Below are 13,942 nucleotides of genomic sequence, written 5' to 3' on the forward strand. Positions count from 1 at the left end.
TGAATTTGTTTATCTCTGTTTGACTAACTTGCCACTTTTATTGGGTTTTGAATAAGGGCCTTAATGGTTCCAAGTTGTAAGAGTTAATTTGGTTTTTAATTGTTAATTTAAAACTTTAATTTAATTGAGGAAAAATGGAAAAGAAAAATCCAACCTTTGAGCGGTCTTCACATAAAAATTCAACCTTCCATTAATCTCATAAAAATCCAACCTTTATACCCCACCTTCTTTGACAAGTCCATTTGACCTTTAACCTGTTAAACATGTTAATTTTTATTTTTATTTTAAATTCTCACTTTCCTTCTCACTCCTCTTCTTTATCTCTCCTCTCTACACCACCACCACCTCTGCCACCACTTACCCCACCCTACCCAAACCCAAAACCGAAACCCTCTTCCTCCTCCTCCACTCTCTCTCCTTCCAAACCAACGCCCAAGCAGTCCCACGCAACCTCCTCCTACCTCCCCATCCTTCTTCTATGCCCACCATAACCACCACCCTAGCATCTCCCTCACCCAACCCCGACAACCGCATCTAAAGGGTTTCGAAATTGGGGCCGAAAATATGCAATTGAGGGTTCTCTGTTCGAATTGGTGGTGCGACAGTGGAGCAGCACCGCCGAATTGGGTGGCTGAAATGTTGATGGATGCTTGCGGTCAATTGGGGTTGTTGTGGTGGCTTAATTGTTGCAGGTTGTTGCTGGTGACTGGACGCGACTGTGATGGAGTGTGCAAGAGAGGAGTTGCGACGGTGGAGTTGTTTGGTACGGGTTGAGTGAGGAGGTGGCTGTAATGGCGGCTAATTTGGGTGGAGATGGAGCAGGGAGTAGCAATTGGTGTGGGTTAGAGCAGGTGCGGCGGCAGTATAATTGGTGGTTGGTTTGGGCTGCTACTATTGGTTGGCCGTGATTATGGCTGGGCGGTTTGGAGTCGGTGGTTGCGGTTTGCGAGGTTGCTAAAATAGAGGGTGGAAATGGAGATATTAGGCAGTGGTGTGAGCTGGATTTGTTGATTGGTGGTTGTGATTGTTGTGGTGCGGCGATGTGATTGTGGTGCTGGTGTCTCTGGGTTACGGTGGGCGGTGGGGATTGACAGGCTAAAGTCGTATCACCTAATCAAAAGAAATACCTAAATCCTCTAACTAAAGTAGATAGGGAAGTAGGGTCGAATCCACAGGGAAACTGGTCTTTCTACTCCTAAATAATTAATATAGTCTAAATTATTAAAGTAACCAATTTGTTGTATTTAATATGAAACTATGCTATGGAGATTAAGTTTAGGGAGAAAATCAAATATAGGAAGGCCTAGGGTCATAGGTTCACCAATAATTAATATTCCGGGATAAAACATAACAATCAATCAATCAACATTGCACAAATAACATGATTAACAGGCTCTCGCAATTTACTAGATCTAAGTTCCTATTGAAAATAGCCTTTAATATCAAATTAACATCTGCTCGATTCATCAATTCAATATTGCTTAACATTCACAATTAAATTACATCTGCTCGATTCATAATCTAATTGCAAAGAATTAAAACAATTCAATAAGAAATTATCATGCAAAGTCAATAATCAATAATATTAAATTACCCCTTCATATTAATTATGGATTCCCATAAACCCTAGAATTAAACTACTCGGACATGATCAAAACTAAACAAAGCATAATAATTAAACAAGACATAACAGAGATCGGAAAGAATAAAATACTGAGATTAATTAAAGGAGAAATCGTACCAAGACGGCGGAATTACAAAAGTGTGAGGAACAAGGAAAGAAAATAAAATCTAGAGAGAAAAAGTTAAGTAGAGAGAAGGAGGAGAAAAACTAAACTAGAGTAATAATAATGATAAGAGATACCAATCTTGCCTAATAAAAATTACATTAATACTAAGCAAGCTTATTCGCTAAAACAAAACTAAATCGGAAAGCTAATTCCCTAGAAAATCCACACGCGCCCGGCCGGGCAGAAGGCCGCCCGACCGGGCCCGCCATTCCTCTCATAGTGGGCTTCTCGCGCCCGTCCGGGCGCGTGCACCGGGCGCGTCTGCTTTGGCCCGCCCGGCCGGGCGCGTGCACCGGGCGGAGCTCATGAACTTGGGCGGCTTCTCTTGGGCCACCAACAACTCGATTATGCCTCTTTTCCTCGGCCCAATCCGAGTTTCTTCCTTGGATCTTCATACTCGAGCCCTTAATCACCGATTTGATGCCTCCAATCGGTCTTGGGCTATCGAACTGGGCCGCGGTCTTCCAATACTCGTAGATGCTCCTCTAAAAGCCCGGGAAAATGCTCCAAGTACGCAAATTCCTACAAAACACAAGCAAAACTACCAAAGCACTGGAAAACACAAATTAGTAATAAAAGTGGCTCGGTTGAGCCAAAAACACTACTAATTACGACCAAGGGACGGGGATAAATATATATATAATATGAACACATCAGGGATGGGGTGGTCAGGGACGGTGGGGATGGGGTGGTCAAGGAAGGAGGTGGGGTTGGCTTTTCTGATTTTATTTTGTTTTTTTAATTTTTTTCTTTTAATTTTATTTTGTTTTTAAATGATTAAAAAAATAATTGACCAATTAATGACTGACACGTGGCACATAACTTACAAAAATCGGTCATCAACAGGTAATGGATTTGTTGGAGAAGGTGGGGTATAAAGGTTGGATTTTTATGAGATTAATGGAAGGTTGGATTTTTATGAGAAGACCGCTCAAAGGTTGGATTTTTCTTTTCCATTTTTCCTTTAATTGAACTAGTTTTCCGCTGCTAAATTCTGAATTAGACTTAACGTTTGAACACGTGACGGTAGCACGTCTTGGATTTTGTTCAGGGTATTTACAGGTTTAAAGAGAGAATTATTGGGGTGTTACTAGAACTCACTGGACGTACTAAAACCAAAACCTGATAGGAACTTTAACCAGGAGGATTGACTTAGCTTCGTGGTGAAGGATGAAACCATTAAGCACGACCACTACACTTCCTCAACCTCAACTTTGAATGAATACATATGAGCATATTTATTGTACACTCTAATTATTTATTTCATCTTGAAAAAGATAGGTTTTATCAAAAGATAAGTTAAAAGATATTTTCTAAAAATAAGTTTTCCAAAAATATATCTTTTTGTTAAGAATAAAACCTGTCAATAATAATAAGATATAATTAACATAAAATCAGATTTTATTCCAAGATTATCTTTTTGTTTAAAAATACTTTCTAAACAAACTTATCTTTTTCCAAAAGAGATTTATTAGAAAATAAATATCTTTATTCTGTAAAACCAAAGCCCTAAAAATATATGCACTTATTAGAAATATGCACTTATTAGATAAATATTTATCATTAGAACCGTCGATTAAAGACGTGCATATTTAAGTTTCTATTAGGTTCGGAACTCTGACAGTCTTTGAGTTCATGACAAGTCAGTAACTCTAATTTCATTGATTGTCTGGAGTTCACCTTGGTTTTATATAAACTTGTTCCAGACCGACTATTATGTCCAACATACTTACATGAATCTTAGAGCAATATATTTCTATTTCTACGTCTTCATGTTGCTTCTTCTAAACTCTTGTTCTGGAAATCCTGTAGTCTTGATGTATTTTGGATCTCGGGGCAACATTCCACTTCTGGAATCGCAGGCCAAGTTCTAGCGTTACACTGAAACTTGTTGTCACTCTTCTCTGGCATTACACTGGAACTCGCAGACCAAGTCATTACAACCTGTCGTTCTTCTCTAGCATTACACTGGAACTTGCTTATGTTAGGAAGCTCCATGTGTGTACCTGTTAGGGAACACATCATGTACTTGTTAGCTAGGGAACATGCTCTGGCTCTTGTGGGAAAGCCTAGCGAAAGTTCCTTCTGGGTCTCGTTGGAGATTAAACCGTCAGGTCCCTTTGTGGTTTGGTTCTCGTAGAAGAACTTGTTTGAGGTTCATTCATTCTCTCTTGTTCCTCTTGAGGTCTTCTATGTTCCAACCCATTGACTTCGCCTAATTCAGTTCCTGTCTTCGCACAAACACTTAAGAGAACATTAGATTGAATTTTGTTCGTTCTTCACAAACAAACTTCAAGTGAGAGAACTAATCAAACTTTAAGCCACGTATTTTTGTTTTTTATATTTATAAAAACCAAAAAGAAAACTAGAACAAAACCAAACTAAACTAGAGCTAACCTAAAAGCAAACTAGAAAACTAAACTAAATTAAATGACTCCTAATAAAATACTTACCTCATGAAACTAACATATGTAAACACCTATTTACATAGTTACCTTCATGGTTCTTTCACCATCATCATGGTTATCAACCATTACTCATCATTGCTCTTGTTCCTTCTATTGCTTACCTTGTTCCAAGCATAACTTGTTGTTTCTATGCACAACTTAACAAACACGTTAGATAGATAATCATCATTATTTTACTATCACCAAAACCTAATTACTCAACAATTAATTGCATGCTACTTTGAGTTTAAGATTAAACCTATTTGACATGTGTTGATTTGTGTGTCTTGTGATTAGTTTTAGTTTTATTTTATTGTGTTATCCTCTCTCAATTTTAATTCTTTATTTATCAATACTTTATGGGGGTTCCCAAAAATTTTGTAATACTAGTTTGGAAACGCCCCCTAAATCTTCTATTAATAGCTTTGTCATCATCATTGATGTCAGTGTTCCACTATCATTTTCCTTATTTTTGATATGCCATTGTTCTTGGTAACTCTGTCGATAAGAGGTTCACCGCTCTTAGCTTTCTTAGTGGGGAAAGGATAACGATGTTCCACCCTTACATTATTGAGAAAATACAAGTTTGTCTCTGAGTCCCACAATTTTTAATTTATTTAAATAAATTAGAGATCCTACTTGATTGGGATGAGAATCGAACCACTCTTAGGTATGAAAATAGGACCTAAAAAAAACATAAAATTGGAAGTTATTTACAAAACACGTGTATATTCATTACAAAACAACTTCATATTCTATCCATGTTTTTTTTATCTAAACTAAACAGGGTACAGGCCAACCTATTTTCTTCCCGTTACTGTGGTCGGGAGGTTAACAAGAAATCAAGAATGTATGGATATACATATACGGATTACGGAGTACCGTATATTCAACGCCAACGTTGACTAAAACTGAGTGAAGAAATCGAGATCAAATTTTCTCTCTCCTCTCTCTGCCTGAGATTGCCAAGTGAAGCAGCAGCAGCATAACAATGGCGATTTTATCGCCCAAAGGTAGGACCAGCTCCAGAATTTCCACCATTGCTTCTCGCGTCTTCTTCTTCCTCATCTTCCTTCAGATCCCTCTCTTCAAGTTCGTTACTCTCTCTCTCCTCCAATTTTCTTCTGCGCATTTCTCAATTCGCTAAATCTGCAATTAATTTTTTCCGATTCTACTCAATTTTGAACCAAATCAGTTGTCAAATTTGATGAAACACTTTTAGATCTTGTTTCCTCGTTAATCTGCATTTTGTGCTGAATTATTAATGGTTGCAATCGATTCATTTTGAAGAATGTATTTCTATGCCGTAATTATTGACCTAAGTTGCATTATTTTGATTCCGGAAGACTTGCTGCATTTAGCGCTGAATTCTACCTCGTTTTTAGGATAATTATTACTTGAATCGGAAGAATTCATGAGCTTTACTGATTGTTGATACATTATTACTTGAATCGGAAGAATTTATGAGTTTTACTGATTGATAAGTACTGTGTTCTGATTGGCTTGATTATATGTTTTGTTTGCCATGAATGCTAGAAATAACGGCGCATAGAAAAGCTGTGACCATTGGATTTGCATAGCAGTGCTATTGATTTAAGATAGTTTGGTAAATTGGCCATCATTAATTCATTATGGTGTCGAAAAAGTTGGATGTTAGAATATTGTTGTATCATCCATAGTCTTCAGTAGCAACAATGTATGTTTGGAAGAGTAATAATAACTTATCTCGAGGATTAAAATGGACATTATTGATTTCGATTAGTTTAGTGTAGGAATTGGATTTGATTCGCTATGTGTGGAAAGCATGACTTAAAGCGTTCACTTTGAACTTGACGTTTCTGAGATGTCTCTTGAACATGCTTATTGTGCTGTTGTATGGTTTTTGTAGTAGCTGTATTTGTTTGGTTCTTAAATTGTACAATGTTTTGCAGTTGCTATCTATGGTGACATTTATTTCTCCTTTTTTTGTTATCCATGAGTTAAGAGAATTGGATTTGAATTCGTCATGTATGGAAAGCTTGGCTGAGTATGTTCACGCTGGGCTTGACTATTGCGAAATGATTTCATGCTGTATGTTTTAATAATAGTAATAATATTAGTTGGTTCTTTACTTCCTATACAATGCTGTGCAGCTGCAATCCATGGTGGCTATTATTCCTATGTTTTCTGCTTCTTGAAATTCATATTTAACCATCAGTATGGTTAATTTTATTTCGTAGGAGAATATTTAAATAGATCATAGCCTGCATGCTGTAATTAAATTTCCGTCTGATTGCTTCTATTGATCCTAATAATCATACTTACTACAACATATGCTCTTAATTGATTGCAACATATCTTTTTCATGGACTCCAATGCAAACTTTGGCCATTAATGTCTATAACTATTTTTCAAAGATTATATAAAGTCAATCTTTATACTATTATTTGAATCTAACAAGTCTTACTGATAATAAAAAATTTACGGTCGAAGTGTGTAAAATTTGAACACCATAATATGTTGTAATCAGTCAAGGACGGACAAGGTATCTTCATTCTTATGATCATATCCTACATGCATTTCCTTATGCCACAAAGAATTACATTGTTGGTGCCAAACTATTTGAGGTTGTTGGTCTTTGCTTGCAATCTTGCTCTTATGAAATATTATTTGTAGTTGTTTATATCGAAAAAGGAAGGTATTTAAATGTTATTACTTTGATGTATATGTGTCAGACTTGTTAATTTAAATTTGGTTACTTGAAAAGGAGAACTTATTAAATGGAGACTTGCAAAATAATGTTGGTGAAACCATTTATTTAGAGCAGTACGTTATTGGATCACTGTAGCTATTATGTTACTTGTTTCCTAGGAATATGACTGTCTCAGCTGTCCTTAACTTATCTTTTATATATTTGTAGAGTACCATGCAGATCTGGTATGTGCACAACCCCAGTTCACGTGACATCTTCTCAATTAATTGCCAGTGATATCATTCCTGTACCGGTTGTAAAAACCCTTCTTTTTCCTGGAGCCGTGGTACATGGACTTGTCAAAAATTTGACAATCCCTAGCTGGAACAATCTCGTGGATATCTACAATCTAACTAGCGTCAAAGATGCCCCTGTTGCACTTGATCTGAAGCGCTTAGAGGTACAAATTAATAATCTATCTTCTATTTGTTAATTATGACCTGAGAAATTTAAGATGTTATACATGCTAGATTGTTCTCAGATATCAGCTGCTGAAGTGATAGTCAAGGCTATTTTCTCGAATATTGTAACTGTTGGTTTTTGTTTGCTGTCTTTTGAATCTTGGACTTTGTTCATTTATTGGTCTATCTGAAACTTGGGTACAAATGCCCAGAAAAATCCTTCATGATGGTTTGTCCACATGCTCCTTTCTTGTTTAAATAGTTATTTTTATAATAGAGTAGAATTCAACCATACGAAAAGTTCCCTTTCAGCCCCATTTCTCAACTTTCTGCTTAAAAAAATAGTTGCTGCTACACCTAGTCCATATATTTGGCACCCTTTTAATATGTTTTCAATTTCTACATGTCTAAACATCATAGTAATGGAAAAAAAGTGATTGATATGTCAGATGAGTACTTTACACAGTTTGCACCAGCACCATATGCAATCTGGTGATTCGATGGTAATAAATTACAATATTATGCAGTTTTGATGCATACGTCACATACGTGAGAATTGTTTTGCAACTGTGCTTTGTTCAGTACATTAGAATTGATCAATTGAGTAATCTTGATTCATTTAGGGTAAGGTTGCCTACATCTTGACTCAATAAACCCTGCAATGTTTCAGACATTTATTTTGGTGTGTGTGGGTGGGTGGGTTAGGGGGGGGGGGGGGGTTTGTTGAATTTGTTTCACTGGAAAAACTCAAGACATTGTTTCCTTGTGCTAATTGGCAAACATCTATCTGTGGCATTTTCTTTTATAGAAGGGTATGCATGGATGTCAAATGTTAATTGTAATGCCATACATGCCTCTGACGAGCAGTTTATGTTATCATTGTCTTCATTACCTTGCCTATTGCAAGAGTTTAGCTTTATAAATTCCCTTCTGGATTCAGTTAAGTACCAAGCACTCTTTAATAAGGCCATCAAATTTTTATTTTTAGCTGCATTAGTCTCCCCCCTCCCCCTTTCATGTGTCGTGGCCGTACCTGACTATATGTTAAGAGTTTAAGACATTGTCTGCTCCTTGATTGTAAGCTATGCATATTGTGAGTCAGTCAACACAATTTAAAGATTCTGTTAACACGTTTTTATGATAAATTGATAATAGAGCAGGCTGGTAGTAATTTTTTGTTGAATTTCTTATTAGAGTCTGGTTTTCTCTTTGCTAGTCTTCTTGGACAAAACCCCCTTGCTTTTATACTAAGTATCTTGGAACATATACTTGACTTAGGCAACTGTGTGTGCATGATTGAAAACTTGTTCATGTCAGCACTCGGCACTATGATTTCTAGAAATCTGAGGACACTTATGCACATCAGAGCTTCCCCCATATTGCTGTTGGATAGGGTCAGAAACAGAACACTCTGTGAGAGAGATTATATGCAGCATTATATTCATTTCTTTTTTTTTACTATTTTTTTTATGCTCTACATACTTATAAATTTGTGTCTAGAATACAATGACAATACTTTCCTGACTAAGCTTTCTTGGGCTGTTTTTCTTTTTTTTTTTTTTTTTTTCTTTTTTTTTTCCGTAATTCGTAAGCTAATTTGCTTTCTGAACTGGTATTCAAATGCTATCTTAGTGATCTATGCCTTCAGAGAATTGATAGTTTTCGGCAATGTCAATGACTCAATATTAAGATGATATGGATGTAGCCTGTACTTTTCTTGACGAAATTAATGGTGTTCAGTTTGTGCTTTTGTACAATACTGAACTTCTGGTTCTCTTTTGTGCCTTAATTTTCCTCCAAATTTTAATGATCTGGAACTTGTTTTAATGATCTATTTTCATGAACTCGTCAGGTTTTGGCGGGCAGCTACTTCTGTGTGGCAGGTGCTCTTATCGGCATCCTGAAACCGGGAAGAATGAGCATGTTTGGCACACTCCTGATTGTTTGGGGTCTGGTCAAGGAAGGAATCCTTGCACGACCAGCAAACATAGATCCTACACAATCTATCTATGTCTATCCTACGATGCTGCTCGCCCTTGTATGTGCTTTCGCATCTGTTAAGTATGATATTAAGAAGGCCATGAGAAAACCTGCTCCTAGACCCACTGCAAAACCTCTTCAGAGCTCTTCAAAGTCCAAGCTGAAATGAGCTATCCTGTAAACCCACATTACCCTGTTTCCTCTTGCTTCCATGTCTTATGAGCACGAACTTGCTTGTTCAACTTTCTACTGTTCTTCATTAGCGGATTCTTTGTTTTGACGAGAGAGTTGGATCCAGAGTGGAACAGTTAAACAGAAATGAGGTTTCAGTTTCCCACATTGTGTTGAAAGAAGAATGGAAGAAACAGACCACATCGTGATGTTGAAATTAATTTCCGCAGCCTCAAGCAAACTTTCACTTGAATATTGTTGGCATGTTATGTCAAAGCATTTGGGGTGGGGGTTCTTGGATAAACAAGTGTGGATAATTTCATTTCGTCACTTGTTGGTTCCTTTGAATGCACTCAAGTTTTACGAGTTGAAGTTTGTTCTTGGCTTTATGCTGCTGCTCGTAAAATGCAGGCCAGCTTGCTATTTTTTTTTAATTGCAGGACCTATAACTCTATAAGTACTTTCAATTTACAAGGCCTACCAGTATTGTGAAGATTAAGTTCACTTGTTGCGAAAGGAAGTTGCATTATTTTTGTCCCTAACAAAATTTAATTCATTTAGTATAAATTATAGTCGTACTACGTATTTCACATAGATCTACAAAGAAATTTAAATCTAATACGGACTAAATATTTCTTTTCAACAAAGCTATGATTGGTGTTTATTGAACATTCTCAACTATCATTTATTTGAACAAAACCAACATAAGATATTTGATTAGTTGCTAATTTTTTACATCTACCTCTGTTTCTTATTCCCTCTGTTCTTTTATTAGAGTTTCATTTTTCTTTATTATGTGAATAATAAATATTAAAAATGGAACTCTAATAAAAGGACGGTTAAAGTATTATTTATAACAAAATGATATAATTTGTAAAATATAAAATATTCTTTAATTACAAATAAACCTTTAGTATAATTCTTGCACCAAATTAGCTATTTGGTCTTGCTTTATTACCCCTTTCCACCCAAGTTTTGCGCTTTTACTTTGTTCCTTACTTCTCCAATAACTCTTTCAAAAAAAAAAAAAAAAAGAAAAAAAAAAGTTTGATGCTGAAGTATGAAAGTTCCCTTGAAGGTGACTGGAAGTAGGAAGGAAATGGAGCTTTCGAATCAACTTTTTCGATTTTAAGGTTATAAATATCTGCCTTCTCAAAATTCAAATTAATTACAAATTCTATAAATTTCAGGTGGTTTATTAAGTAGCAAACAATTCAACTTCATTTCAATCCAACATCAATTTTGGTAAGTTTATTCTCCTGCAATTATTCAATTTCAGTTATTATTCTTATGAAATTAATGTTCTGCAATCGCCATTTGTTCCTTTTATCTGACATTCATCTACCTGAACTTATTGGAATTTATTTAAACTTATCGGAATTTATTTGAACTTATTATTGTAGAATTTATCTATATATACTGTAGCTGTAGTTCAATTTTTTTTTTTTTTCTTTGATGATAAAATTTTTTATGCAAGTATTGAAGTATTGAATGAGTAGGTTGTCCACTTTACACTTGAGATGTGTTCATAGTTTTTAATTTAATCAGAACACTGTTTCTTGATTTTCGAGTATGAGTTCACAATTCGCTACCTAATTTGTTAAATTAGTCTAAAAATTAACAATTTGGTAACATAATTTGCTTAAACGATGCACAGTCCGGGTTCCGTTGAGTGTATTGATGGGTTGGGTTACTTGGTGAAGATCCCAGCTAATACTTGTACTCTTAGGGCAGTAGGATTATCTTTAATAACTGGTATTCTCAACATCTCTTGTTTATTTGGTGATTGAGTTTTATAAATTTCGGAGTAAGGGCCTGTTCTGATTTACTGAGGTGAGCTGAGCTGTGCTGAATTGAATTGTTTATGAGAGCAGAAAATTAGGAACTAACTGAACTGAATTGAATAATTTATGAGAGAAGAAAATTAGGAACTGAACTGAACCGAACCGAAATTAGCTGAAGAGAATATGCCCTAATTCATTGGCTAAGTTTCAAGGACCGACTTTAGTTTTTTTTGTTGAGATGGTCATTTGTTTGATGATATTTTCTTAGAAATAAGTTGAGAATCAGGGATTATATTTAAGAAAATGAAAACAAGTGAGTTAGTATAATATGCACTTGAGCAAGTAATGGGAGTCAGATGGTCTTTCCGCAGTCTTGAGTTAAAGGCTCATTCAGAAAAGGGGCAAAGGGTTTATATTCCCTACAACAGGGACACAGGTTGTTATTGTATTAAACTTTGTGTAATCATTAAGTGTAGCGGGTGCCCTGTACGATGTACAATAGGAGCAGCATACAGATGATTCAGTATTCAAAAGCAAACTGTAGAATCCTCACTTTGGTGAATTTAGGCCCCTTCTTGATAATTCATAGATTTGTTGTAGAATCCTCACTTTGGTGAACCCTTCTTGATCAACTTCTACATTTGTTTATTAGAGGATGACAAAAATAGAGCAAACTTGATAAGAGATGTGGATGTATAAGATTAGTACAGTATAATGCCTGTCTTTCAATGTTTGCTGTTTTCTGATCATAGGCTTTGATCTTACCTGTAAAGTGAGATATTCGTGTGATTTTTTGTTGAACTTTATGTAGAGGAAAATAGTTTTTGATAGTGAGCAACCCAGTAAGCCTTTATACAAATCAAAACGTAAGAACCGAAAGTAGCTTGAGCTTGAGAACTTTATTTGTCTCACTGCCTCTTTTCCTTTTGCTAGGAAAATATAAAATAAAGGAAGGCATGGGTGATCTTAGCAAATGGGTGTCTAATTCATTACTGCACAAGCTTGAATCATTGCCAACAGTTTCCTCAAATTGTTGCATCTACAGAGTCCCTGAAAATCTTCGAAAGGTAAATGAGGATGCTTATCGACCTTTGCTCGTGTCAATTGGCCCAGTCTACTACGGCGATCCAAAGCTGATAGCTATGCAAGAACAAAAATTGAGGTACTTGCAATCTTTTCTTCTCCGATCCACCTCTTACAAGTTAGATAATTATGCTGAAGTTATAAGAGGATGGGAAGAGGTAGTTCGCCAAAGTTATGTTGAGACTATAAACCTACCTAGTGAACATTTTATTGAAATGCTGCTCATTGATGCAATATTTATCATTGAGCTCTTCTTGAGGAGTTGTTTCCATGAGTTTATAGATGAAAATGACCGTATATTCAACAAACCAAGGATGATCTTACAAGTCACTCGAGATATAAGGCTAGAAGAAAACCAACTACCTTTTTTTCTTCTCAAGGGTCTTTACGACCTTGCCGTCAGGCCCTCTTCGCAAAATAACCAACTTCCTTTCCTTGATATTACTTATAAATTCTTCATGGGAAAAGATGAAGTTGTTCCTCCAAGGATAGCAAGTGCGGATGTAAAACATCTGGTTGATTTTTTAAGAATATGTTACCTTCCTTCTGCCTCTCGGGATCAATTACCTAATACCAAGCAGAACTTTGAGTTTACTTCAAGTGTAAGTGAACTAAGTGAAGCAGGAGTCAAATTTGTGACGAGCCAAAGTAAGAATTTACTTGACATACGATTTGTGAAAGGGGTTTTGGAAATTCCAAAGATTGTGGTGACAGATGATACAGAATCGTTGTTTCGGAACATCATGGTATTCGAGCAATGTCATTATTACTTTGACTCTTACATCATTGACTACTTTGCGTTCTTGGATAGTTTGATCAACACCCCAAAGGATGTGGCCATACTTGTTCAAAGTGGGGTGATTGACAACTGGTTAGGGAATAATGAAGAAGTGGCAAATCTTTTTAGCAAGATCTTCAAGCAGACGGGGCTAAAAACTTCAAAGTTCTATTATTCGGGTATATGTAATGATCTCAATGCATATGCTAGTACTCAATGGAATAGATGGAGGGCCATACTCAAGCATGACTACTTCAGCCATCCTTGGGCTGCTATTTCTGTAGTGTATGCAATTGTAATGTTGATTCTAACCGTTCTACAAGTTGTAACCGGCTTCAAATAAGTAGTTAGCTTGTGATTGTCGCAATTGGAAAGTTGGGGACTTTGAATAAATAGCTTGTGATTATTGCAATTGTGATTTGATTCTGTCTTTGGTTTTATTATAGCATTAAGAGAAGCAATGCTATGATCCATATACAGATGCTCCAAAAATTGTTCTTGCCTATTTACTTCAAAATTCACAATGGGATTCTATACAACAGAAAGGGTACAATATGATGAAGTGTTGCAGCAGCATCACCAGTATATATTTCCCCTCAATAGAGGTGCTAAACCCTGTACAGTGACAGGCTCTGCCTCGCTAACTCACTGTTATCAGGTGACCGCAGATCCTGGCAAAAGAATCAGTAGTTATCTAGACGGAAAGCTACTGAGAGAATTGGTACATCTGGCTTATACTTGGTAGATGGCAATCTATTTATTTGGTCATTTGTCCCA

General features: G+C 36.1%; 2 protein-coding genes across 3 annotated transcripts; both read left to right on the forward strand.

The window, feature by feature from the left end:
- The first annotated feature begins 5,141 nt into the window (after positions 1 to 5,141).
- LOC145593721 (uncharacterized) lies at positions 5,142 to 10,009 on the forward strand. The gene is made up of 3 exons (XM_081650048.1): positions 5,142 to 5,329; positions 7,137 to 7,368; positions 9,222 to 10,009. The coding sequence occupies exons 1-3, from the start codon at positions 5,229 to 5,231 to the stop codon at positions 9,516 to 9,518; spliced, it is 630 nt and encodes a 209-aa protein (XP_081506174.1). The 5' UTR covers positions 5,142 to 5,228; the 3' UTR covers positions 9,519 to 10,009.
- Positions 10,010 to 10,546: 537 nt separating this feature from the next.
- On the forward strand, positions 10,547 to 13,686 carry LOC145593720 (UPF0481 protein At3g47200-like). Of its 2 annotated transcripts, none has more exons than XM_081650046.1 (2): positions 10,547 to 10,765; positions 12,238 to 13,686. In XM_081650046.1, the coding sequence occupies exon 2, from the start codon at positions 12,261 to 12,263 to the stop codon at positions 13,506 to 13,508; it is 1,248 nt and encodes a 415-aa protein (XP_081506172.1). In that variant the 5' UTR covers positions 10,547 to 10,765; positions 12,238 to 12,260; the 3' UTR covers positions 13,509 to 13,686. The 2 variants fall into 2 exon arrangements, with proteins under 2 accessions (XP_081506172.1, XP_081506173.1); XM_081650047.1 differs by having other exon boundaries at positions 10,551 to 10,765; positions 12,350 to 13,686.
- The last annotated feature ends 256 nt before the right edge of the window (positions 13,687 to 13,942 follow it).

Source organism: Chenopodium album, chromosome 19, assembly GCF_948465745.1.
Source record: "Chenopodium album chromosome 19, dcCheAlbu1.1, whole genome shotgun sequence".
In the NCBI taxonomy this organism is placed as follows: domain Eukaryota; kingdom Viridiplantae; phylum Streptophyta; class Magnoliopsida; order Caryophyllales; family Amaranthaceae; genus Chenopodium; species Chenopodium album.